The 27799-nt window shown below is 41.1% G+C and overlaps 1 protein-coding gene across 4 annotated transcripts; it reads left to right on the top strand.

Moving 5' to 3' along the window:
- FSTL3 (follistatin like 3) lies at nucleotides 1–27215 on the top strand. 4 transcript variants are annotated; one of them, XM_058163490.1, is made up of 6 exons: nucleotides 1–437; nucleotides 14884–15069; nucleotides 18281–18496; nucleotides 22667–22894; nucleotides 23045–23111; nucleotides 26506–27215. In XM_058163490.1, the coding sequence occupies exons 1-5, from the start codon at nucleotides 377–379 to the stop codon at nucleotides 23095–23097; spliced, it is 744 nt and encodes a 247-aa protein (XP_058019473.1). In that variant the 5' UTR covers nucleotides 1–376; the 3' UTR covers nucleotides 23098–23111; nucleotides 26506–27215. The 4 variants fall into 4 exon arrangements, 3 of the variants coding, with proteins under 3 accessions (XP_058019473.1, XP_058019472.1, XP_058019471.1); XR_009152760.1 differs by having other exon boundaries at nucleotides 2–437; nucleotides 23045–23182; nucleotides 26559–27215; XM_058163489.1 differs by having other exon boundaries at nucleotides 2–437; nucleotides 26559–27215.
- Nucleotides 27216–27799: the final 584 nt, after the last annotated feature.

The raw sequence follows: 27799 nt of genomic DNA, 5'->3' as shown, positions 1-27799 counted from the left end.
TTAAGCCTTTGGGGTGGGAGAAATCATCCTCTCTTAAGGAGCAGGCAACGAGGAAGCCCACTGGATTATTGCAAAATAGATACGGCTTAGACAACTCTTAACTTACTCTGTCTTTTGCAGAAACTGCACTCCCAGTAAAGTTGTGGAGATAGTAGGGAAAACCTTCTCATACATTTTATTATCACTCTCTTCTTCTTCTTCTTCTTCTTCTTCTTCTTCTTCTTCTTCTTCTTCTTCTTCTTCTTCTTCTTCTTCTTCTTCTTCTTCTTCTCCTCCTCCTCCTCCTCCTCCTCCTCCTCCTCCTCCTTCTCCTTCTCCTCCTTCTCCTCCTTCTCCTTCTCCTTTTCTGTTTTTTGTTTTGTTTTAGTGTCGCATCATGAAAACCTATCTTATGCTTTCAAGTTTGCTGTACCTGGCATCGGGAGACACTAACACAGGTAAGAACCTGGGAGACTGAAATTTCCCTGCTTCTCTCTTTTTCTCTGAGTATTGAGGACACCAAGGATACTGGGGAATTTCCCAAGACTCCCTTTTTGTCACCAAGTCTTCAAATTATTGGATCTTGAAGGGGATCAGGAAAATAAGAGGACACACAAGCATGTGCAGAGGTCAGAATTCCCATATCAGGTAAAAATCAGAAGAGCTAGGTAATTCCGACTTGCTGCAGAGGAAGCATGGGTGCCCTTAAAAACTGCACTAATAAGTGAAAATTGAATGGACTTTAAATAAAGCTTTAACCGTAGAGGGACAGGGACTCCATAGAACTGTATTTTTAATACTGAAGAGTTGAATTCTGTCTTAAATCCTGGCCTAGTTGGGTTTGAAGAAGACAATTTTTATATAATAGGTCTTTCTTATTAAGAATGAGTAGGGATTAGCTCTTGGGGGACTTTTAAAATTAATAATTGTCTTCATCTAAATGCTGCCAGTTCTGAATTGCAAAGTCTAGATGACCTCTAGTTTTCCCTGTTTCTCTGCTGCCAACTCATGATTGTCTGGAATATCGCGAACCCAAAATGTATATACAGTAAAATAAGCTACACCAGTGTTTTTTAACTAGGCAACTTGAAGATGTTTGGACTTTAACTCTCAAAATTCCCCAGCTAGCATGATTTGAGTTCAAATTATACTATAGAGATGCACAAATTTATACTCATATGTGCACCACTTCTACTCTGTAAGTCTGCACTAGATTTTGTACATTTCTAAAGAGCCTGAAGAACATAAGAATAAGATTCTTATTACCAAAAGGCTTATTTGGCTTTTTTTCTTCTCTTTTTGCCACCACTTTCCTTTCATGTCCTGAATACAAAGATATTTGGCTGTATTCACCCGATATGCTGTGCCTAATTCAATAATCAAATTAAATACATTGCACTATAATACAGTATTAAGTCTAGTTGCCTGGCCATACATACATCTTTTTCTCATTTCAAGGTACTGTTTTAAGGACATCATTCTTGTCTTGCTGTAGATTCTCACATTCTGAAACTGGCCAGAGATGAAAACAGCTACGGCATTGGGATTTAGGAAGAGGAGAACTATCTTAAGTCTACGGTGGCAAAAGATTAAGACTTTGCTGGCATAAAGACCTACTCTTCCATGGGCTGCAGTTCACTTCATCAAATGCATAAATGGGCTACCCAGATGAAAGAAGTGGCCAATTTTGACCAGTTTAAATCCTCCATCCATCTAGCCTCTCTAAGCATCTGGTGAAGTGAACTGCAGCCGGGCAAAGTTTAGGCCTTTTCATAAAATTGATTATTTTGGTGTTATCAGAGTTGTACTGGCTGCAAGGGTCTTAATGGTTCTGTATGTGGGTTTTAGCAGAGTGAAAGATCACCGTCCCATACACCTTCAAGAAATGCTGTGGAAGGAGGAATATTTTTTTTAAAATTGTAATATATTTATATCCCGCTTTTATTTTTTTTTAATAAATAACTCAAGCTGGCGAACATATCCAAACACACCTTCCTCCTCCTATTCGCTGCACAACAGCACTCCTGTGAAGTTGATTGGGTGAGAGAGAGGGACTCACCCAAGGTCATCCAGCTGGATTTCATAGCTAAGACAGGATTAGAACTCAACATCTCCCACTTTCTAACCTGGTGCTTTAACCACTAGACCAAAAGCAGTTTTCGAAGGGAGAGGAGGGATAAAGCACTAGTCTTGATGTGCAGAATGCACACATTTCAATCCTTGCATTTCCATCAGGGGAGGAATGCTACCGGATCGCGCGATCCGGTAGCGACTGGTAGTTCGGCGATCCAGTAGCGATGGAGGAGCAAAGCTCCGCCTACCCGCCTGGGTGTCATTTTACGTAATGTGTTTTTTACCTTCTGCGCATGCGCAGAAGGTATGCGCGCTCATGTAACACGCGGGTGTGCAAGTGATATGAGCGCGCCAGGCGGCGCATACACTCCCGAGCCAGTAAAGAAGGTAAGTAGATTTCATCCCTGATTTCCAAATTACGGAGTAGAGTGTGGGAGTCAGCTCCCTAGAACAACGTTTTCTCAACCTTGGCCACTTTAGGACAGGGGTCTCCAACCTTGGCAACTTTGAGACTTGTGGACTTCAACTCCCAGAGTTCCTCAAGCCAGCAAAAGCTGGCTGAGGAACTCTGGGAGTTGAAGTCCACAAGTCTCAAAGTTGCCAAGGTTGGAGACCCCTGCTTTAGGATTGTGTTGAAGTCCTATTGCCAAGGAAATTCTGGGAGTTGAAGTCCACACATCTTAAAGTGGTCGAAGTTGAGAAACACCAGAGAACGGCAACACTGAACATGAGGACTCTCTTGTCATAAAGGGGAAAAGACAGGTAGTCCTCAACTTACGATCATTTGTTTAATGATTGTTCAACCTTATGGCGGCATTGAAAAAAGTGACTTATCACCTATCCTTACACTTAAGATCAGCACAGCAGCCCTGTGGTCATGTGATCGCAATTTGGATACTTGGCAACCGGCATGCATTTACAGAAGTTGCAGCATCACGGAGCCAGGTGATTGACAACTGTGATCTTCCTGGCCTGCTTTTTGACAGGCAAATCAACGAGATAGCCAGATTCACTTAACTACCTAGGCAAAAAAAAAATATGAAGTTTGGTGTGACTCTTTTAATGACCACTTTGCTTAGTGACAAATTTTCCAGTCCTAATTGTAGTCATAAGGGGATGACTACAGGACTACAGGTATGAGGATGACCTGTAAAGGGAAAATTTTCAAGGATTTCTTGAAGAATACCATATTTGGTTTCCTAGCGTAAAAATGGTTTGCCATTGCTTTTTTATGAGATGGTTTCTCCACTAGCTTCAGCCCCTGGGTAATCTGTTAACTATGTCTGATTCTGTTTATTTCCAAGTCCAGCCAGGTGCTGCCCCCTGCTGAGACCTTTTTCTTGGAGTCTCTTTAATATTTTTTTTTATTAGTTTATAATATCAAATACAAAAATACAAATGAAAATAGTAGGAAAATAGGGGAGGGAGAAGGGAAGGGAAAAGTGTAGGGAAAAGGGGAAAAAAAAGAAAGAAAAAGTATTTCTTTTTTGCTTTGATATAATAGTATAAACTAGCCATTTCTATAACAACAAATCTATCTAATCAGTAAAACCCAAATCAAGTTTCATTTTTTTCCACCTCAAGCACAAAGTCCAGAAGTGGTTTCCAAGTAGAAAGAAAAGTAGTTGTGCTGTTTTCTTTAATCAAAGCGGTCAATTTAGCCATCTCTGCTAACTTGGAATCTCTTTATTCTTATCCGTGAGGGCTAGAAACTTAGGTATAAGGAAAGGATATCATAGAGGCAAAGCACTTGTTTCTCTATGTACAAGGCCATGGTTTCAGTTCTAAGTATCTATAGCAGTGTTTGCCAACCTTGGCAATTTTGAGATATGTGGATTTCAACTCCCCAAATTCCCCAGCCAGTAGTGCTTTTTCTGTTTCACATAAACTAGTCCATGGCTTTCAGAGAAGAAAGATGGCTGGCATCCTTCTGGACAATCTCAAAATGCATTGCGGGGGCATCATGTGGTAAATCAGTAAGTATCAGGTCAATGCAGCCTCAAGGAATAGCCAACACTACGGAAGATAGGCTTAAGATACAGAAGGATCTTGACAGACTTGAACATTGGGCGCTATCTAACAAAATGAAATTCAATGGTGAAAAAAGTCAGGTTCTACATTTAGGCAAAAAAACAAAAACAAAATGCACAGGTATAATATAAGTGTTACCAGATTTTTTTGAAGGATCTCTTAAATCAGTGTTACTTTTCAGAGGCTGATCAGTTTTTCCCTGAAAACCATCACTCTGCTAAATAAATAATTCCCTCAACACTGTCAAACTGTTTATTAAATCTGCACTACTATTAATCTTCTCATTGTTCCATCTCCTTCCACTTATGACTGTAACTTTATTGCTTGTATCCTTATGATTTATACTGATATTGATTGTTTCCTGGTTGCTTAATTGTAGCCTATGACTATCATTAAGTGTTGTAAATGTTGTACCTTGATGAAGGTATCTTTTCTTTTATGTACACTGAGAGCATAGGCACTAAGACAAATTCCTTGTGTGTCCAATCACACTTGGCCCATAAAAATTCTGCTCTATTCTATTCTATTATACCAAATCTGTCCACAATCCAAGCTCATATCTACAACAGTCTGTGATTTGTGAACAATTGTTTTGCATCTGTTTGAAATTACTAAAGACCTAATTTGGGGCTACTTACAACAATATTCAAAATTCTGACATTGCGCTCCCCCCGGGTCACCAAACTTTGGGCACTCGGCAACACGGCTGCATTTGTAGTCAATACATGACTGATGAATGTCTAAAAATCAATGTTTACTTCTGGTTTTCAACAAAACTGTGCCCATAGCTAAGTCAGATAACAGACTTGAAAGGGACCTTTCAGGTCATCTAGTCCAACCCCCTGCCCAAGCAGGGGACTCTATATCTGCTTCGACCTAGGATCGAACTCACAACCTCCTGATTATGAGGTAAGAGCTCCACCTCTAGACCTGGTTAGTACTTGGATAGCAAACCATTGGTTTGCTTAACAACTGTGGTGTTTGCTTAACGACCACAGTGGTCGCCTTATGACTGCGGCAGTCACTTAATGACTGCTGCAGAAAAGGTCATAAAATCAGGTCAATTGCATGACTGATCCATTTTACATGGACAAATGTCTATGAAGATTCTCAGTCATCCAGGTTCTTTTCAAAAAAATATTCTTTTTTTGAAAAAGCACCTTTGGGACAATCATGATCAGGGCTGGGGGACTCTGGGAGTTGAAGGCCACAAGTCTTAAAGGGACCAAGGTTGGAGACCCCTGATCATGATGGACAGGCTCCATTATGGTCATAAATCCAGGATTACCTGTAGTGTCTGGTCACACGAGAAGTGCCTGTAAGAACTAATGCTTTTGTTACATCATGGTTTTCTCTATTTAGGACTGATCTTGGTTTGGAGACAAACTACCTTACAGGAGGCACAGTTTGATGCTACTAAAGGGCAGGAGATTGATGGCTTTTTAAAAAAATTTAATTATAACAAGGACTTTCCATAAGGGATGAGAAAATTAGCCTGACTAGGTGGCTCAGTAGCTAAGACATTGAGCTTATCGATCAGAAAGGTCGGCATTTTGGTGATTCAAATTCCTAGTACGTGAGCAGGGGGTAGGACTAGATGACCTCCGAGATCCCTTCCAACTTTGTTACTGTATACTGTAATTCTGAGCCAAAATTTGAAATTCAGCACGGGCTGTGCAGATTTCAACACTGCTTGTTTGGGATGTTTTCAGTGAAAATGTATTCCTCTCACCTCCCTTCCCGCCCACAACCCACTGAACCAATAATATATTTTTGGGGGTAAAAAAAAAAATTATCTCCCTGAGACAGCATTCAAACTCCCAAACCAGGTGCAATCTTCAAAAGAAAAGGCCCCCTTTGAAGTCCAGGTTTTTTTAATCTCTCTGCATAACTTTGTCTGTGAGCCTTTTTTTTTTTTGCAAAGAGTTGCGCAAAAACCCGCCTCTTTGAAGGGAAGGTAGCAAATGAGCCGTCAACCCTGGCTTCCAGATGCTTGTTTTGTTTGGGGATGGAATTGCAGTTTGTATTTTTTTTCCCCCCCATGCAACAACTCTAAAATTACAAATACTCTTGGCTTGGAGCCTTGTGTCTCCTGCAGTGGAAGAGTTTTGTTTCATAGGAGCCCAGGTGTTCAGTTTTTTTTTTTTTTGCTGCAAAGTTTAGAAGCTGAGGAGAATGGCTGAATGAGAAGGCGAAAGATTGATGGAACATTTGTCCTTTCAGAAAGGCTTAGAGAGTGGAAAATATCAAATTTAATGACAGTTCTCCGGCCAAGAGAGAGTTTGGGAGACCACATCTTAATACCACTTGGAATCCAGCTATCTAACTTTACAAGTGTGACATTTCCTCTTTTGCTTAAAAACAAATTAAGGACCACATTAGGGAGATTAACTTCTAGCTGGTTTAACAAGACTATTTTGGATTAAAAAAAAAAAACTCTTGTGAAAAGCAGAGCAAGAATTTCAGTTCCTTCTATCCAAAGTAATATCCCAGCCCTCGCTTCCATTATCTAGCAGGGAAGTTCATAACTTCACTGGAGCAAAGGATCAAATAGATATATATCCACAAGGAATGTTATCTTGGAAAACAAGACGAAGATGTCTGTAATCCTTAGCTATTTTCTTCTCAAATAAAAGACAAATGTTAAGATAGGTTTACCATTATTGGTTAACATGCTATAGTACAGGGGTCTCCAACCTTGGTCCCTTTTAGCTTTGCTGGCTGAGGGACTCTGGTAGTTGAAGTCCACAAGTCTTAAAGGGACCAAGGTTGAAGACTCCTGCTATAGTACACAAATGGAATCTCCTTATTTAGAATCAATCCATCTCTGAATATCAGGTGCTGGCAATACAGATACTCGACTTATGACCACAATTGGGAGCAGAGTTTCTGTTGCTAAGCAAGGTGGTTTATAAGTGAGTCAAGTCCAATTTTATGACTTGTTTTGTCATAGTGGTTAAGTGAATCACTGCAATTGTTAAATGAATCATGCAATTGTTAAACAAATCCAGCTTCCCCCCATTGACTTTGTTGGTCAGAATTTGGCTGGGGAGCTCGCAAATGGTGATCACATGCCCACAAGATGCTGGATTCATCCTAAATAAATTCTGGTTGTTAAGTGCCCAAATAAACTGTTAGTGTAGCATGCACAGCTAAGATTTATGCTTGTTTGAATAGAATAGAATAGAATAGAATAGAATAGAATAGAATAGAATAGAATAGAATAGAATAGAATAGAATAGAATTCTTTATTGATTGTACAATACAGGAAAATAGCTCACCTTAAAAGACATATCTACGTACAGGTAGTCCTCGATTTACAACCATAATTCAGCCCAACATTTCTGTTGCTAAACGAGGAGAATTTTGCCCCATTTTACAATATTTCTTGCCACAGTTGTTATGTGAATCACTGCAGTTCTTAAATTAGTAAACACAATTGTTAAGTGAATCTGGCTTCCCCATTGACTTTGCTCATCAGAAGGTTGCAAGAGGTGATCACATGACCTCGGGACACTGCAGCCGTCTTAAATATGAACCAGTTGCCAAGCGTCTGAATTTTGACCACAGGATCATGGGAATGTTGCAACAATCATAAATGTGGAAAATGGTTATAACTCACTTTTTTTAATGCCGTTCAGAGGTGGTATTCAGCAGGTTCTGACAGTTCCGGAGAACTGGTAGCGGAAATTTTGAGTAGTTTGGAGAACTGTTATATACCACCTCTAACTGTCCCCATCCCCATCTATTCTGAGCCTCTTGTGGCTCAGACTGCTAAAACAGTCTGTAATTAACACAGCTGCTTGCAATTACTGCAGGTTCTAGTCCCACCAGGCCCAAGGTTGACTCAGCCTTCCATCCTTTATAAGGTAGGTAAAATGAGGACCCAGATTGTTGGGGGCAATAAGTTGACTTTGTATATAAATATACAAATAGGTTGAAGACTATTGCTAACATAGTGTAAGCCACCCTGAGTCTTCGGAGAAGGGCGGGATATAAATGCAAATAAAAAAAAAATTCTCTGCCTCCCGAGTCCTAGCTGATCTGGAGAAAATGGGGATTTTGTAGTAACCTTCCCTTGGAGTGGTGTGGGAATGAAGATTATCCTTCCCCTGCCACAGCCACCAAGCCACACCATGCCCACCAAGCCATGCCCACAGAACCGGTAGTAAAAAAATCTGAATTCCTCCACTGATGCCGTTGTAAGTTTGACCAATCACTAAGTGAACTGTTCTAAGTGGAGGACCACCTGTAGCTCTGAATAGGTTACTCTGACTGGCAATCAACTCTTCTTGGTGTCCTTTCCTTTCCTCTCCTCATCTCTCACCCCACCCCTTTTCTTTCCACCTGGAAAACAGAATAAAAATGGAACTGTTGAGTTTTTGGAGTTCCCAGAATTTGGTTGTTTTGTTGAAACCATTTCGCCACCAAACTAAGTAACAACATCAGGATGCACTGTAATGATGGCAACAGCTAGAAAACGTTACAGGAAGACTACCAGATTAGTAGTCTATGAGGGTGAAAGAAATCAGGAGGAATCTGGTAGCACCTTTCCTGACTAATAAATTTCATTGCCACATTGTAAGCAGCAGCTCACTTCATCTACTGCAGGGGTAGTCAACCTTTTTATACCTACCACCTACTTTTGTATCTCTGTTAATAGTAAAATTTTCTAACCGCCTACCAGTTCCACAGTAATGCGCCATGTATCGTCGTCTGCGCATGCCTCTCGCGCATCGTGGATTGAATGGGGGGGCGCTGGCTACCAGCTCTGCTTGTCTGTTACAGCTGGGTGGTGTGGGGGGAGATGCGCGAGCTATTCTGGGATGAGGCTGTTTTGTTTGCGGTCGCACTATAGCGCCATTTAATTTCATTTACATAACATGAACTAAACTTATGCGCAGGCGATACAAATAGTATATTTTCAGAAATTTAAATTGTCACAGGGAGTTTTATGAAAACCTAATGAAAATGTTTTTAAATAATGCTATGAAATTTTTTTTTAAACTCAATTAAATTAAAAGAAAGGAAAGTGCTTCAGTATCGAACAAAACCCCTACCGCCCACCATGAAAGCTGAAACGCCCACTAGTGGGCAATAGGGATCAGGTTGACTACCACTGATCTACTGGATTAAAAAATATATCTTTTAATAACATCGATCCGTTTGAAGAGATCCTTCTGATTCTGATTTTGAGAATCCAGCAATGGCTAAGATTCGCTGCTATTGGAAAAATGTAACCTCCCAGATGTAAATTATACAGCGTCTCTCTGAAGCAAGTTGTCGATTTCAGCTCCCAGAATTCCCCAGCCAACATAGCTGGCTGGGGAATTCTGGGAGCTGAAGTCCACATGCCTTAAACTTGTCAAGATTGAGCAACCCTGAATTGAAGCAGTAAGAAGGTGAATTCAGTGCAGTTTACAGTGAAGTTAGCACACATATGGTACGTTTAGATTCTCATGCGATCCAAGCTTGTGTTTAGTTTCTGATTCAAATGTAACCAGACCTTACATGCTTGGCAAGGAATAAGTGTGATGCCCATGGCAAAAAGGAAATTAAATAGGAAGCCAACGTAATTTAAAAATGCTTTTATATGTTCGTATATTTTTTAAAGCTTGTTTTAATTGGATTGTTTTTACCAGCTGTGAGCTGCCTAAATTGCTTAGATGAAATGGGTAGCCGTACAAATTCAAATAAACGGCCGCTGTGATTTATGTATGTACATAATAATGTATGTGTTTTCTGAGGTTTTCACGGGTGTTTGTATGTAGGTCTTTGGTTGTTCGGGTTTTGTCCCATGTAAAATTGGAAGTGTCTTGGCGACGTTTCAACGAAGTCTCATTCGTCATCTTCAGGCTTCAGCTTCGTGCTTCTGGGAGCAGTGTGTGATCGCAGCTGTTTCTTCATTATTATTATATAATAATGTATATATCAAGAAGGATTTGATAGGTGGATAAAAATGCTAAAATCCAGCCTGAACATCTGGCCGACTGTGAGACAAACCATACTACATTTAATTGTATTGTATATGTATATAGTGGGATGCGGTGGTTCAGTGGATAAGATGCCGAGCTTGTTGATCGAAAGGTCTGCAGTTCAGTAGTTCGAATCCCTAGTGCCGCCATGTAACGGGGTGAGCTCCCGTTACTTGTCCCAGCTTCTGCCAACCTAGCAGTTCGAAACGCGTAAAAAATGCAAGTAGAAAAATAGGGAGCACCTTTGGTGGGAAGGTAATAGCGTTCCGTGCGCCTTTGGTGTTGAGTCATGCTGGCCACATGACCATGGAGACGTCTTTAGACAGCGCTGGCTCTTGTGCTTTGAAACGGAGACGAGCACCGCCCCCTAGACAGTGGTGGGATTCAGCTAGTTCGCACCTATTCGGGAGAACCGGTTGTTAACTTTCTAAGTAGTTCGGAGAAGCGGTTGTTGGAAGAAATCTTATTTTATTTTTTTCCCACTTTACAGGGCTAATCCTGTAAGGAAGGCAGGAAGGAAACATTCTGGTGGTATTTCTAGCCTCATCTTTATTGCCCTGCTTACAGAAACTGCCTCTTTGCTTAACCCTTAACCCTACATTGTAACAGCTAAAGTGAAGCGCCCATGAGTGATCTTGAGTTGGTTACACCCACATGGTCACATGACCACTGAGCCACGCCTACCCAGCTGGTCATTAGGGCAGAGAACCGGTTGTTAAATTATTTGAATCCCACCACTGCCCCGAGAGTTGGGAATGACTAGCACATATGTGTGGAGGAAACCTCTACCTTATATGTATATAGAACAACTGTAAAGCATATGATAATTATAATTCATTTGTGTATCCCAGTTGCAGTGCCAAATCCAGGCTAAACATCTTGCTGACTATGCAACCAACAATTATTATTATTATTATTATTATTATTGGCACACTGGATGGCATACCCAAAAAATCTTGGATGGCATGTAGGAAATCTGCACATTGACAAAATTTCCAACTGTCACATGGCTTGGATCTACACATATACTATGCTGATACATTACAACATCCTAGATTTTTGATGAAGAACTTGATTTGTTTGAAGGCCAACACCAATTAAAGAACTAGCAGCTGTGATTTCACATAATGATGTATATAACAATCATCAATACATAATAATGCAAAGTATCAGAAAGTAGCAACATTGCAAGGGTACCATCCTCAGCCACAAAAACTATTGAGTCATATATTCAACAATTCTTTTCTCTCTTTTTTTTAGCTAGCCAACCGACTTCTCTCCTTGAAATACAGCTAGCCCTCAACTTATGACCACAATTAAGCCCAAAATTTATGTTGCTAAGTGAGATATTTGTTAAGTGAGCTTTGCTTTCCACAGTTATTAAGTGAATTACTGCTGTTGTTATGTTAGCAACGTGGTTGTTAAGAGAATCTGGCTTCCCCATTGATTTTGCTTGTCAGAAAGTCACACAAGGTGATCCCATGGACACTGCAGGGACACTGCAACTGTCATAAATATGAGTCAATTGACAAGTGTCCGAATTTTAATCGTACGGTCATGATGGGGATGCTGCAACGGTCGTAAGTGTGAAAAACTGTCACAAGTCACTATTTTCAGTGCTGTGTAACTTTGAACCATCGGTAAACGAATTGTTGTAAGTGGAGGCCTACTTACAGTGACGGGATTCAAATAATTTAACAACCGGTTCTCTGTCCTAATGACCAGCTGGGTAGGCGTGGCTCGGTGGTCATGTGATTGTGTGGGCGTGGTCAACTCAACGTCACTCACATCAATGGGCGCTTTGCCTTAGCTGTTACAATGTAATAAGGGTTAACCAGAGAGGCAGTTTCTGTAAGCAGGGCAATATAGATGAGGCTAGAAACAACACCAGAATGTTTCCTTCCTGCCTTCCTTACAGGATTAGCCCTGTAAAGTGGAAAAAAAACCAAAATAAGATTTCTTCCAATAACCGGTTCTTGGAACTGCTTAGAAAGTTAACAACCGGTTCTTCCGAATCGGTGCAAACTGGCTGAATCCCACCACTGCCTACCTATATTCAGCCGGCAAGCTTGCTAGTCCCCATGAGGTTACAAATAATGAAATAATGTGTAAATCAAGTATGTGTGTGCGTATCTGTTGGTGGTTAAGTGGAGGAAGCTGCTGCACAGCCTGGCAGGCTGTCCATCCATCTGGCTGGCACATTTGGCTCTGGGTCCGAAATAGTGCAAGGCCGCTCTGTGAACTATTCACAACTGGCCACGGTTGGATTTAAAAGGTTATAGGCGAAGCTGAAAGAATCCACCTTTGCTTCGATGGGGATTCCACCATCTTGCCTCCTGGCCATACTCAAGAGTCGACAATTTTTGGGAAAAGCTGAAGAACGTGGGAGCGTCTGGTGCAGTGAGATGGAAATCGCAGAGAACTCTCTTGTAAGAAATGAGTGATTAGTTCACAAGATTAAGAAACAAACAGCCTTTTGAGTCAGCTGCCAGCTGGCTGGCTGTGACTGGGTCGAGTAGTTTTCGGGCGGGTGTTGGTGGGGGAGAAATTGTGTTTCCCTCCAAAGTGGAGAGAAACAGCGGATCAAGAGTCCCAGACAGACCTCCCACAGTCCCTTCCTTGCTCTTCCCTCGCCTAAGCCACCCACCCGCTCCTTTTACGGTTGGTCAAAGCTTCTCCCTTTTGGGAGCAAAACAAAGCTGGTCTGTCTGGAGGCCCTGTCTAAACCAGGATGCTCAGCCCCAAGGGGCTGACCTTGGAATTACTAAGGTTCAACCCAGGAGCTTGTTGAGGCCTTGAGGCTAGAATACGTGATCTGCAGAGGTCAATGAGGCCATCAGGCGCAAACTTTCCATTCTCAGTTTTGGGGTCTAGCCAAGTCGGGCTATGATGTGTGGTTTGTGTCAGTGGTGAAATCCTCTGAGGTCTTCTACTGGTTCGCTGCGCGCGCACATGCGCGGTGCGTGCTAAACAGGTGCTACTGTGCAGCGCTGAAAAAGAAGGCTTAGGAAGCCTTTGCTAAGGTAAGTAGAACAGCAAGGGCGGGGGTAACAGCTCTGCCCCACGATTTAGATTCGCTTTAGATCATGTCACAAATCCTGATCATGTGACTGCGGGGTGCTGTACATAGTGGGCTGGTTGCTGAGCAGCCAAAAAGTGATCATGTGACTATGGGGAAGCATCGGAAATTAGAATCTAGATCATAAACAGCATTGGGAAGGACTGTCGTTACTTTGAATGATCACTAAATGATTAATCATAAGTCACGAACTACCTGTGCCGTAGTAACACACCTGCTGGGAGAATGAAGGTCACAATTGAATTAACCAGAGGAATAGGAAACAGGTTTGGACTGAAATTTGTTAGATAAGTGATCCCACATTCAGGTTTAGACCATGCTGTTTCTCTTATATTTTTATGTTAAAAAAATACAGGTAGTCCTCAATATATAACCATTCGCTTAATGACCGTTTGAAGTTACAACAGCACTGAAAAAATGACTTATGACCGTTTTTCGCACTTAGGACCATTGCAGCATCCCCATAATCACGTGATTAAAACTGGGATGTTGGGCAGCTGATTCATATTTATAGCGGTCGCAGTGTCCTGTGGTCATGTGATTCCCTTTAGCGACTTTCTGACAAGCAAAGTCAATGGGGAAGCCTGATTCACTTGACAATGATGTTACTAACTGTAACTGCAGTGATCCACTTAACAACTGTGGCAAGAACGGTTGTAAAATGAGGCAAAACTTACTTAATAATTGGCTCACTTAACAACATAAATTTTGGGCCCAGTTGTGGTCCTAAGTCGAGGACTACCTGTATATGGTAAGGAATCAATTATCTATGGCTAACTGGTTCGGCTTTTTAAAATGCCGCAGTGTTTCTCAATTTTAGCAATTTTAAGGTGTATGGACTTCAACTCCCACAATTGGAAACTCACATGTAAAGTTGCCAAGGATGCACAACATTGGAATACAGATATAAAAATAATTCTGGATTACAATATTGCTCAGCAATATAGAAAGCTAATTGGAACCATTCCATTGTTCTATCTGTAGACTGACTTTTAGCAAGCATTTTTTTATACCTATTGATCCTTTTACTGAAAATAAACTAGAATTACCATGTCTGGATGGCAAATATCTGGACTATTCTAATTTGAAGGTGTCATCTAGCTGTCATGGAAATATTTGCCATTCAGACATAATCCTCAAATTGCAGAAATCATTACTATTAATAGAAAACTGGTCTCGGGAGTTACAAAAGCAATATTTTACTAGGTCAAAACTGGATTTCATACAAACAGCACTGCCAGTAACTTACTTAAATATAAGCAAGAATTTTCGATGCAATCAGTATGTCTGTTGTACATGAATTAAACATATTTTCCGCAGGCATTTTTAGATCCTATTTTGTTTTATACAGAATGGCTTTTACAATGTTTTGGTGAACTGTGGAAAATGAGGATTAATTTCAGTCTAATCAGTAGATAGAAAGTATAGGTTAGGTAGAGATATGTTAAATGCAAAGCAAACATCCTCCTTGTGATATATATATATATATATATTTAGTTTTGTGTAGTTCTCCATGTTTCTACTTTGTTGCAGATCCTTTTGTCAGTCCCAATTTTTTTATTTGTTTAAAACATTAATATAGCACCCATTTTCCAAATTCATTCTTTCTTTCTTCCTTCCTTCCTTCCTTCCTTCCTTCCTTCCATTCTAACTTCTGAACTTTTGAATTGATTTGTTTTTTATTTACAGAAAAAAACTTTAATAAAAAAAGAGGGAATTCTCAGTTGTCCCCCTTTCTCCCTACAGGTGGGATCTGCTGGTTACAGCAAGGACGGGAAGCCAAGTGCACAATGATTCTCCAGATGGGGGTCACTTGGGAAGACTGTTGTGGCAACGGAAATATGGACATGGCCTGGTCAAATTACTCACATCCAGACAACAAGATCGGCCTTCTTAGGATCTTAGGCCTTGTGAGCTGCCACCCCTGCAAAGGTAGAAGGTTTTGTAACTTTAAGCCCTGAATCCTAACCAGTCCTATGAAGCCAACCGCCATCGCTCCTAAATTGAAAAGTCCCATTACTATATTCTTTCCTTTACTTCAAGGTCTAGGCCAGGGGTCTGCAAACTTGGCTCTTTTAAGACTTGTGGACTTCAACTCCCAGAGTTCCTCAGCCAGCTTTGCTGGCTGAGGGACTCTGGGAATTGAAATCCACAAGTCTTAAAAGAGCCAAGTTTGCAGACCCCTGGTCTAGGCTCTTCCTTTAAATGACGAATATCCCAGAATCTTGGCGTTTCTCAACCTCAACAACTTTGAAACATGTACACTTCAACTTCCATAATCCCCAGCCAACAAGTGGTAGTCTCTACAAATAATGCTTGCTTAACGATTGCTCCATCAGTGACCCTTTGAAGTTACGACAAACCCTGTATCTACAACACCAATGGTTGGTTGGTTGATGGTTCACAGACAAACATTCCTGTGATCATGTGATCACATTTTGGGTGCTCGGCAACCGACTTATATTTACCGCTGTTGGCAGCATCCCGCAGTCACGTGACCACAATTTTTGGCATTTTTACTGGTTCCCGGTGTTTACTTCTGGCTTCCAGCAAAAACAATGCCCGTTGGGTATAATTGCTTGTGACAATTGCAGTGTCCTGAGGTCATGTAATCCGTGGTGGGATTCAGCCAGTTCGCACCACTTCGAGAGAACCGGTTGTTAACTTTCTGAGCAGTTTGGTGAACTGGTTGTTGGAAGAAATCATTAAGGCACAGAACCGGTTGTTAAATTATTTGAATCCCACCACTGCATGTAATCACCTTTTGGGTCCTTCTGACCAGCAAAGTCAATGGGGAAACCCAGATTGCCTTAACCACCATGATAGTGATTTAACACCTGCCGGGATTCACTTGACAAGTGTGGCCAAAAAAGGTCATAAAACGGGGCAACACCCACGGGGCAAGATTTTGGGCTCAATTGTGGTCATGAGTCGAAGATTACGTGTAGAACCTCTATGAAGGGGTGCAGTCTACCCCGCCACTTGCCCACATTCCTTCCTTTACTCTCCCCCACTCCCCAGATCGATTGTCTGGCCAAGGTAGGAAAGGCACCTTCGGACTTCAGAGAATCTCCCTTCGACTTCGTCCCCGTCAACCTCACGGAAAATGTCCTAAAAAAAAGAAATTAAAAACGGGAGAAGCCCTCAACTTGGTTGCCGGCCAACATTCTCCCAGACTTCCCGAAAGGCTCACACACGTCTGCTCCAGACTCCTGCGCTTTGGGGTGGGGGGATGAGTTTTGCACACCTCGCCCGCCTGCTTTGAACCCCGCCAGACAGTTTTTTGCCTGGGGGTCCCTCAATCATACAATGTACCCATTTGTCTCCCTCCTCCCCTGTAGCCCGAAGAGGCATATTTCCCTCGTCCCTCCACTCCTGTTTCCCCAGACAGTTTTTCTTTGACTTGTTGTTTGTTCTTGTTTTTTATGTCACGGAAGCTCGGTGCGAAACAGGGAAGCCCATTGTCTGATAAAAGCTTTCTCTAGGATCCTTTCCAGCCGACGTGACTCTCCTTCTTTTAGATCCCTTCCGGCAAAATACAGTTTCCCCGCAATTGTCTGATCGCGCAGACACATCTTGTGCAATTTTGGGGGGTCCTCCTTTGACACGGCTGGGTTGTAGTGGAGGGTTTTTGCCTGCATTCAGATCTGTAGGAAAGCACATCCTGGGCCTGAGAATGGCCCTGGTTCAGCTACCAGAGGACAAGGGTCAGCCCGTTGGTGGCTGGTCAGTAGTGCAAATTTGTCAAGTATGACGGGCTTGAACCTGGACCAGGAAAACCCGGATGCAGATCCTTATATGAATGTGGAAAATATCAGCTGCAGTTTTGTTTCCTTCTTAATTCAGAGGTTGGGGGGAGGGAGGGAGAGAGAGAGAGAGAGAGGGAGGGAGGGAGGGGAGACCTACACCCGAGCTATAGATACTTGCTACTATTGCACTAATAATAATAATAATAATAATAATAATAATAATAATAATAATAATAATAATAATAATAATAATAATAATAATAATAATAATATTTTAATTTGTATACTGCCCTTCTCCCGAAGGACTCAGGGCGGTTTACAGCCAAGATAAAATACAATGGAAACACATACAATACTAAAAACAAACCTTAAAAAACTTATTAAATTTGGCCCAATTAAAATACAATCAAACCCTATAAAATTAATAAAAATTAAAACCCATAAAATCAACTAAAAAATTAAAATTCAAGCCAGTCCTGCGAGACGGAATAGATAAGTCTTAAGTTCGCGGCGAAAGGTCCGAAGGTCTGGTAGTTGTCGAAGTCCAGGGGGAAGTTCGTTCCACAGGATAGGAGCCCCCACAGAGAAGGCCCTTCCCCCAGGGGCCGCCAGTCGACATTGCTTGGCTGACGGCACCCTAAGGAGTCCCTCTCTGTGAGAACGCACAGGTCGATGGGAGGTACAAGATGGCAGTAGACGGTCCCGTAAGTATACAGGACCGTAAGTATACTGTATACCCATATACAGTATATATAATTTATAGAATAGAATATAGAATATAGAATAGAATAGAATAGAATAGAATAGAATAGAATAGAATAGAATAGAATAGAATAGAGACAGTGATGGGTTGCTCCAGGTTCGGTCCGGTTCTATAGAACTGGTAGTAAAATCGGTGGGAGGCTCCGCCCACCTGCCATGACATCATCAAGGGGATCTACGCATGCGCAGAAGCTCAAGCAAGTGAAGTGAGCGCTTGCGCAATCCCGATGCAAAAAGGTAGTAAAGGTAAGTGGAACCTACCCCTGAATATAGAATAGAATATAGAATGTAGAATGTAGAATGTAGAATATAGAATATAGAATATAGAATATAGAATATAGAATATAGAATATAGAATATAGAATATAGAATATAGAATAGAATATAGCATAGCATAGCATAGCATAAAATAGAATAGAATTCTTTATTGGTCAATGTGATTTGACACACAAGGAATATTATTTATAATAGAATATTATATTATAATTTATTATATGATAATTTATAAATGAATACTATTTATAAAGAAAGCAACGCAAATGGTTTGTCCTTCTCCACTTTCTGGGATGCACCCTGATTTATAGTACTTCTTCTAACAACGGTTGACCCTTTGTTTTTATTTTTTCACCCAGAGTCCTGCGAAGGGGTGGACTGTGGAGCAGGCAAGGTTTGCAAAATGAAGCATAGACGCCCACAGTGTGTCTGTGCACCCGATTGCTCCAACCTCCCCAGAAAGCTCCAAGTATGCGGCTCCAATGGTTTCACCTACCAAGATGAATGTGAGCTTCTCACGGCCAAATGCAAAGGCCAGCCTGACTTGGAGGTCATGTACCAAGGACAATGCAAAAGTGAGTGGTGCCTCTCTTCTATGGGTGTTTCTGATCTCCAGGCAGGGATCTTGAACTGTGGAGTCCTTGGTGGGTCTCTGAGACTGGTGGTTGCCTTGCAGGGCATCACTGATGATGTTACCTAGTTCGGTAATAAAATGACTACAGGTAGTCTTCGATTTACGACCCCAACTGAGCCCAAAGTTTCTGTTGCTAAGTGAGACAGTTGTTAAGTGAATTTTTCCCCCTTTTACAACCTTCTTTGACTCAGTGGTTAAGTGAATCACTGCAGTTAAAGTTAGTAACAAGGTTGTTAAGTGAATCTGGCTCCCCCATTGACTTTGCTTGTCAGAAGGTCTGAAAAAGGGATCATATGACCCCAGGACACTTCAGCTATCATAAATATAAAGCAGTTGCCAAGCGTCTGAATTTTGATCATAGAATAGAATAGAGTAGAGTAGCTTAGCATAGCGTAGAATAGAATAGAATAGAATAGAATAGAATAGAATAGAATAGAATAGAATAGAATAGAATAGAATAGAATTCTTTATTGGCCAAGTGTGATTGGACACACAAGGAATTTGTCTCCTGTGCATAAGTTCTCAGTGTACATACAAACAACAAATCATGATCACATCATAAAAATACATTCATCATAAATCATAAGATGCAACACTTGATAGTGATAGTCATAGGATACTAAATAAACAAACAACGTAAATCACACTAGGATACTAAATAAAACAATGTAAATTGTAAGATACAAGCAACAAAGTTATAGTCAAAAGAAGATAAGGCGATAGGTAACAAGAAAGATGAGAAGAATAATAGTAATGTAGCTTTACTAGATAGTTTGACAGTGTTATGGGAATTAGTTATTTAGCAGAGTGATGGCATGAAGGGAAAAAAACTGTCCTTGTGTCTAGTTGTTCTAATGTCCAATGCCCTATAGCGTCATCTTTAGGGAAAAAGTTGAAACAATTTATGTCCAGGATGTGAGGGGTCTGTAATATTTTCACAGTCCTCTTTCTGGCTCGTGCAGTATACACATGACTGTGTGGATGCTGCAACCATTGTAAGAATGAAAAACGGTCATAAGTCACTTTTTTCAGTTACTGTTGTAACTTCAGACTGTCAGTAAAGAAATGGTTGTAAGTCGAGGACTCCCTGTACAAGAAAACAACCAAGCTCAGAGAGCACCAAGAATCCCACAGATCAACCCTGAGCTACATGTATTCTTTCCTATTAGAAATCTCAAAATCACACATTTATTTATTAGATTTGATCCCAGCTTTGTTATTTTTATAAATAATTCAAGGCAGCCAACATACATGTAGTTTGCCATTTATCACCAGTCACTCAATGACTGTTCCAAGTAATGATGGACACCCCCCCCCAAAAGTACTTATGTCACAGATTCTAAGTTTTGACGCCTCAACCCCATCCCAGTCATAGCCAAAAGCATCCATTGAGGACAAGGTGTTCCCTTAACAACTGACACAAAAAATGTCATAAAATCAGACTGGTGACGAGGCAGGGGTGAAATCCAGCAGGTTCTGACAGATTCTGGAGAACTGGTGGCGGAAATTTTGAGCAGTTTGGAGAACCGGCAGTGGAGATTTTGAGTAGTTTGGAGAACCGGCAAATACCACCTCTGGCTGACTCCAGAGTGGGGTGGGAATGGAGATTTTGCAGTATCCTTCCCCCAGGAGTGAGGAGTAAATGGGGATTTTGCAGTATGCTTCCCCTGGAGTGGGGTGGGAATGGAGATTTTGCAGTATCCTTCCCCTGCCATGCCCACCAAGCCACACCCACCAAGCCACACCATGCCCACCAAGCCTTGCCCACAGAACCGGTAGTAAAAAAAATTGGATTTTCCCACTGTCATGAGGGTGCCTCAATTTACGATCATCAAGATATACGATGGAAATTTTGAGTTCCACTGCCGTCATAAGTTGAGGTTTACCTATAATGTTCCTTCCTATTCCAATTTTCCTCACAACAACCCTGTGAGATGAGTTGGGCTGAGAAACAGTTACTGGCCCAAGATCACCCAGCCAGCTTTTATACCTAAGGCGGGACTAGAACTCACCGTCTCCTGGTTGTAGACTGATGGCTTACTCACTAAACAAACTGGCTCTCAATACATTGGCCACATTCAAACCATGTGTATAACCTGGTTTCCGAATATAACCCATTTTTCTAAGTTCACAGAGCTTAAACCCCTAAGCCAACCTCACAAATTAGGTCTGCAGAACAGACTGATCCACAATATCTAACCACGATTCACCGTATTTTAATAGATTTTGACCCGACGTGATTAAACACTGGCCACATGGAGCTTCTGTGTACCCATTTGTGATTATTATCTACTATGACATCCGCATAAGGGTAAAACTTCTGAATTAATATCCTGCGTGTTGAGCAATAACTGAAGAGTTTGCTTCCAGTTAATTTTGCACAAAATAAATATCTAAAAATAAGACTGTGTGTGTAAAAAGGAGGATATTAATTTTATTTCCCGCAACTGTTGTTTTGGGGAGCATCACACAATGCTTCACAATACTTTTCACTTGAGCCAAAAACACTATAAAATGAATCGGTTCCTGGTGTATGGTTTAATATTTTTTCCTTGACACGTAGTTTCCTTTAAAAACGAGGGTCGTCAGAGAACGAAAAATGTCTGAGATTTTTGTCTGTACACTAAACTAAAGTGACAGAGTCTTAGGTCTTCTTTGGTGGAAATTCTATTACAAAAAGTGCATTGGAGAACGAATGGTCATATAATTAGGCGGGGTAAATTCCTACGTTTATGACATTCAAAGATGCTGCCTGAACCAGATGTCAGTAAAAGGGGTTTTAGAGTGAAGTCTCCAGATCAGGGATTCTCAACCTTAGTAAATTTAAGCTAGATGGACTTCAAATCCCAGAATTCCCCAGCCAACATGCTGGAAGTTGTAGTCCACCCACCTTAAAGTTGTCAAGGTTGAGAAACACTTCAGATGAAGGAGAGTCTTAATATCACATCATGGGATCAACAAGGAGGATATTGCCCTCATGTTATTTTTGATTCTTTGTGAGAGAATAGAATAGAATAGAATAGAATAGAATAGAATAGAATAATTTTATTGTCACTTTGAATGTATACTAATTGTCATACATTAAAATGAAATTTCGTTGCACACAGGTCTCAAAGGATCACCATCAGGGGTAAAATGCTACTGGATGGGACCGGATTGCGCGATCCGGTAGCAATTGTGGCCGGAAGCTTGGCGATGTGGTAGTAATGGTGGAGCAAAGCTCCTCCCACTCACCCGGATGTCATTATTTCCTGGTTTTAACCAGGAAGTAATGTGTTTTTTACCTTCTGCGCATGCACAGAAAGTTTTGCGCACACGCAGAAGGTCTGTGTGCGCATGTGATGCGTGTGCACTTCCGAGGAAAGTAAGGAAAGTAAATAGATTTCACCCCTGGTCACTACCTCCAATATACACTACAAAACCATGATAGAATAGAATAGAATAGAATAGAATAGAATAGAATAGAATAGAATAGAATAGAATTTTTTTATTGGCCAAGTGTGATTGGACACACAAGGAATTTGTCTTGGTGCATATGCTCTCAGTGTACATAAAAGAAAAGATACGTTCATCAAGGTACAACATTTACAACACAAATGATGGTCAATATATCAATATAAATCATAAGGATTGCCAGCAACAAAGTTACAGTCATACAGTCATAAGTGGAAAGAGATTAGTGATGGGAACGATGAGAAGATTAATAGTAGTGCAGATTTAGTAAATAGTTTGACAGTGTTGAGGAAATTATTTGTTTAGCAGAGTGATGGCCTTCGGGAAAAATAATAAACAAACAAATAAATAAATACAAAATTATGCATATACCTGTATATATTATATGACACAGAGAAACAATTCAGTCTAATTCAGATGTATACATGTACATGGCGAGAAAAATGAATCTTGCAAGTTTACTTGGATGGCATAGGGAATGTTGGCCTCGTCAGCAATTTTATTGTTTTATTGATTTATTTTGATTTATAGGGCCACTCATCCAAATACCATGACTCCGGGCATCCTTCTATTGCGTTCCATAGGAATGGAAGGAGCCTCCCATGTCAAGCGACTGTCTACCTCCCAAGGTTGATCTCAATGTCTTTCTTTGCAACAGAATCTTGCTCCAGCGTGGTCTGCCCCGGAACCCACACCTGCGTGGTGGACCAGACAGGGAGTGCCCACTGTGTGATGTGTCGCGTTGAACCCTGCCCAGACCCCACCAGCCTAGACCACACAATCTGTGGGAATAACAATGTGACCTATCCTTCTACATGCCACCTACGGCGAGCCACCTGCTACTTCGGTCAATCCATAGGGATCCGACATTACGGAAGGTGTACAGGTAAGCCTGGCTTTGGGGGGGGGGGAAACCTAGCACGGCAAGTTAGTTTGCACAAAGGGCTGGAGATCTTGTCCTTTCAGGGTAGCCACATGGAGGGTGGGGTCAAAGATGACTAAAAAGGATTAATTTGTTCTTTCTTTCTTTCCACAGTTCTGAATAAAAATGCCTTGGACACAGACGATGCTGAAGAGAACTACATCTGAAAATCTATTTTGGGGTGATTTGTCCAATTCCTAACGTTCAGGGGCATTATCTGTAATAATGTGCAGACTCTACATTATATACCTGGTATTTATTAAAACCAAAAGGAAAAAAAAATCTTATTTATACAAAAAGAAATCGATGTAACCTAGACATATCCCCATTTCGATCCTTGAGTCATAGTTTGTACCAAGGGTATCAGGAAAGAAGGTCAAAAAAGTCAAGATGGTGGCAAGGACCAAGCAATCATAGCCCCGCCCATTTAAAAGGAGGTGGGGCTTTGGTCTCTCTGGCGCTGCCACCATTTTGAATTTTTTTAGTCCTGCTTCTAGCGGATCCCCAAACCCCTTTCAAAAATATTTTCTTCCAAAAGAGAGAAAAGTTTTCTTCCATTGTTCTAAGGAAAATCCACTTTTTATCCCTCACTCAACCCTCCTCTATCCAAACTTTCTGCTTCAACAAGACTTCAATAATACTTTTCTTCTGATTTAATGAAACATTCCTTTTTGATTCCTCTGACTCCTTGGAGATGAACTTAACAGGTAGTCCTTGACTTACAACCATTCATTTAGTGACCAAAGTTATAACAGCACTGAAAAAAGTTACTTATGACCAGTTCTCACTCTTATGACCATTGCAGCATCTCCAGGGTCATACGATCAAAATTCAGGGGTTTGGCAGCTATCATGTATTTACAATAATTGCAACATCCCACGGTCATTCCCACCCAGCTTCTGGCAATGAGGGAATCTGGATTTGCTTAACAACCGCATGAATCACTTAACAATTTCTATAACAACTGTTGCAAAAAAAGGTCGAAAATCAGGTGTGACTCGCATAACGACCATCTTGCATAGCAATGGAAAGTTGGTCCCCGTTGTGGTCGTTAAGTCGAGGACTACCTCTATAGTCTTACACGTCTCCACTCAGAAAATTGGAAAGCTTATAAATATTCCAAGTAACAGGAGTTTGTCGTGTAAATAGTGTGTGTGTGTAATTGGGAGGTATCACACTGATGATAGCCAGTGATCGGATCAACGTTATCTATATATCGATTTTAAATTTGTCATCTGCTTCACAGTGTGTGTTGTAAAATGTGTACATAGCCTCCTTTCACTGATGGTCTTCCAGAAGTATTACTCTTTTTCTTTATGTGTTTAAAACAGGCAATTTCTCTATTTTTGTACGCTCGAGTCCCTGATTTTTTATTTTTGGGTTACTTCAAGTCAGTCTTGACCCTTGACTCAGTCTTTTCCTTGGAAAGATTTCCAGAGTGGTTTGCCATTGCCTCCTTCTCAGGGCTGAGTCAGAATGACTGGCCCAAGGTCACCCAGCTGGCTTTGAGCCTAAGGCAGGAGTAGAACTCCCTGTCTCTTGGTTCCTAGCCTGGTGCCTTAACAGGTAAATCAAACTGACTACCTGATATGTTTTACACCCCTTCATTTGTCGGATGTAGCTCTAGAACAGGGGTATCCAACCTTGACAAATTTAAGATCTGTGGTTACGACCTTTAAAGCGCTCCATGGCTTAGGGCCCGGGTACTTACGGGACCGCCTGCTGTTACCGCATGCCTCCCACCGACCCGTACGCTCTCACAGAGAGGGACTTCTCAGGGTGCCGTCCGCCAAGCAATGTCGGCTGGCGGCCCCCAGGGGAAGGTCCTTCTCTGTGGGGGCTCCCACACTCTGGAACGAGCTTCCCCCGGGTTTACGCCAAATACCTGACCTTCGGACCTTCCGTCGCGAACTGAAGACACATCTTTTCATTCGCGCAGGGCTGGCTTAAATTTTATCGATTTTAAATTTTTTATTAATAATTTTAAATGGGGTTTTAGTTTATTATATATTTTAAACTTTTTAGGCTAATTATAAAATAAGTTTTTTAATTTGCATTTTAAATTGTACATTGTATTGCCTGTTTTATTTTTGCCTGTACACCGCCCTGAGTCCTTCGGGAGAAGGGCGGTATAAAAATCAAAATAAAAAATAAAAAATAAATAAAACCCGCAGAATTCCCCAGCCAGCTTAACAAATGCCATTTAAGCGGCATTTGCTTAAACAACCACTGCCAAAAAAGTTCATGAAATCAGGCTGGTCACAATCACAACTTGCGACCATAATGGGCAAGTTCCATTTGAAGTCTTTACTATACAGAGCTTAAACCAAGAATAAGCCTTTTTGCTGAATTTGAACAATTAAGAGAAAACTAAAAAAAATGGAGGGAAATGGCCTGGCCTTGCCTTTTTGTTCTCTTTATTTCCTTTTACTTTTTTTTTTTTTTTTTGACTGAAGGAGAAAGAACTAAGGTGGTCTGCAAATAAGGAATGCTTGGCTGGCAATCTCCATTTTCCCAAAACGAGATTGTTTTATAATATTTAGGGCAAAGCAATTGAAGAGTCGGAGGAGCCCTAATAAATTTGTTCTTTCCATTCCTCTGAATTTCTGATTTGTGTAAAATTATTCAAGGGGGACTCGGTTGTTGTAATCCAAATAGACATTGCAATCTACCTGACTTCATGGAAGCTTTCGCTGTGCTTTGGGGGACCAACCCTCCCAAGGTTTAATCAATTGCCTCTCTATTTTCACCTGTAAAATCCTGATGGTTGCACAATTCAATTAACGGGAAGCCGAGTCAGGTTTCTCGCTGAAATGCATAAACGGCAGTGTTGTGGTTTGGGATTGTTTTGAATCAAGTGTATGAGGAACTACAACTCCTCTACTAAAGAATTTTGGTGGGCCCCTATTTAATTTTTCTCAGAAAAAAGGAACAAAAGATGTGTCTTCTACCACATCCAGCTTGACAAATCACCCAGCAGGCAAAGATTTGTGGCTGCCGTAATTCGCTTCTGAAGAAATTGTCAAATTACTCCAGATGGAATGGTTTTGGTTTTACAAAATAGGGAGCGAATAGGAAAAACAGGGTTCATTCAGGCCAAATGGAAGAGGCAGGGAATTTGCTGTGGTCCAGTGGTAGTTACACAACAAACAGAAGGCAGAAAACACAGGGTCAGGAAACATCCGTTTCCCCCCCCCCCGCCCCGGTGAACAGGAACTTGCTAAAGTTATTTTCTCTTGCGGGAGGTTGCAGCTTTCGGCCTGAAAGTGTTGATTCATTCTGGCTCCTGGACAGATTGCGCCTCTTGCTGCAAGGCACAATTCTATGAAAACACATTGTGTAGTCCAGCGCATTGAGAAAAAATTTAGAAGTTATATAAAACTCCCATCAAGACAGAATGACAGTAGGAAGGGACCTTGGAGGTCTTCTAGCTCTAGCAAGAATACCATTTCAGGCAAATGGTTGTCCAATCTCTTTTTAAAGACCTTCAGTGATGGAGCATCCACAATTTCTGGAGGCAAGTTGTTCCACTAGTTAATTGTCCTCACTGACTGGAAATTTCTTCTTAATTCTAGGTTGGTTCTCTCCTTGATTAGTTTCCACCTATTACTTCTTGTTCTACCCTCAGGTGCTTTGGAGAATAGCTTGACTCCTTCTTCTTTGTGGCAGCCCCTCAAATATTGGAAGACTGCTATCATGTCAGCCCTAGTCCTTCTTTTCATTAAAGCTCTTCAAGAACGAAGCATCTTCAAGACGTCTTCAAGAATGATGCATTCAGAGTATTATGAAATCTGGGACAAATTTTATTATTGGCTGGAAAGTGGGAGAAATGCTGGGATATAGGACCATTGACGAGTAAAATGCTTGTAAGTTTTTATGCTAATTTGTTAGGATAGATACGATTGAATTAGATATCGAAATAACCTATATGGATGAAAGAATATATGTATTCGAAATGTGATAATTAGTGTAAATATGTATAGAGATAAGGAAGTGTATCAATTATATGACAAAATTTGATGAAAACGTTTAAAACGGAGATTTAAAAAAAAAAAGAACGATGCATCGCCATCGTAATTTTTATTAGACTTTTGCTACTTCTTGTATGTGCATTGTACTCGCTTATACCACATTAGCAACCACCTGTGAGGGGGGACCTTGAGTTGTTCTTTCAATTTACAGGAGCTGCTCTATTTTTGCTTTATCGCCTGTAAAGCGCTTAAAACTCACAGCTGGTGATTGTACGAGTGGATAAAGCTAATAATAAACTGTCAAAAAGTTTCAATCACTCGATAATCTTTTCAAACTAGTCACAAACACAAACACTATCCTAGGACAAAAATTATTTGGCCCGCTGATGTTCTGGACGTTTTGAGAGAAATTCTTTCTTCAGTTTTCAAACCAGCAGGAGTGTTTCATCTTTAGGCTGCTTTCAGTTCAGCAGGCTTCCAAGGTAGCTCAGACTTATAAACACCAGAGAACTTTAAATCATAATTTGGATCAATGCTGGGCCAGGTGACTCACAGGGTAGCTAATCTAATGCTTACCCTTGGCATTGCTAGAAGAAAGGGATGTGAACAGAGATGCTTCGTTTTTTGGAATAGAACAGAATAACAGAATTGGAAGGGCCTTTGGAGGTCTTCTAGTCCAACCCCCTGCTTAGGCAGGAAACCCTACACCACTTCCGACAAATGGTTATCCAACATCTTCTTTTATCAGGTTACAAGGGAGGAAGCTGGGCCCACCTCTGCACAAGATCACAGCAGCGGAGAAAGCAGGATTAAATCCCTGACTCGGTTCATCTTGAAAAAAGCAGCTTCATCTGTTATCTTCTGCGTTCAGGATAAACAATAACTCAATATTCTGACT

Source organism: Ahaetulla prasina, chromosome 1 (genome assembly GCF_028640845.1).
Source record: "Ahaetulla prasina isolate Xishuangbanna chromosome 1, ASM2864084v1, whole genome shotgun sequence".
NCBI classification, from domain to species: Eukaryota; Metazoa; Chordata; class Lepidosauria; order Squamata; family Colubridae; genus Ahaetulla; species Ahaetulla prasina.
The sequence above is the reverse complement of the archived record's forward strand: the minus strand, read 5'-3'. Positions and strand labels throughout refer to the sequence as shown.

Excerpts from the sequence above, each read along its gene's own strand:
- FSTL3 (XM_058163490.1), top strand. The coding sequence starts at position 377 with ATGAAAACCTATCTTATGCTTTCAAGTTTGCTGTACCTGGCATCGGGA. Across the intron at positions 18,497-22,666 it reads GTACCAAGGACAATGCAAAA|AATCTTGCTCCAGCGTGGTC; the intron begins GTGAGTGGTGCC and ends TCTTTGCAACAG. Across the intron at positions 22,895-23,044 it reads ACATTACGGAAGGTGTACAG|TTCTGAATAAAAATGCCTTG; the intron begins GTAAGCCTGGCT and ends TTCTTTCCACAG.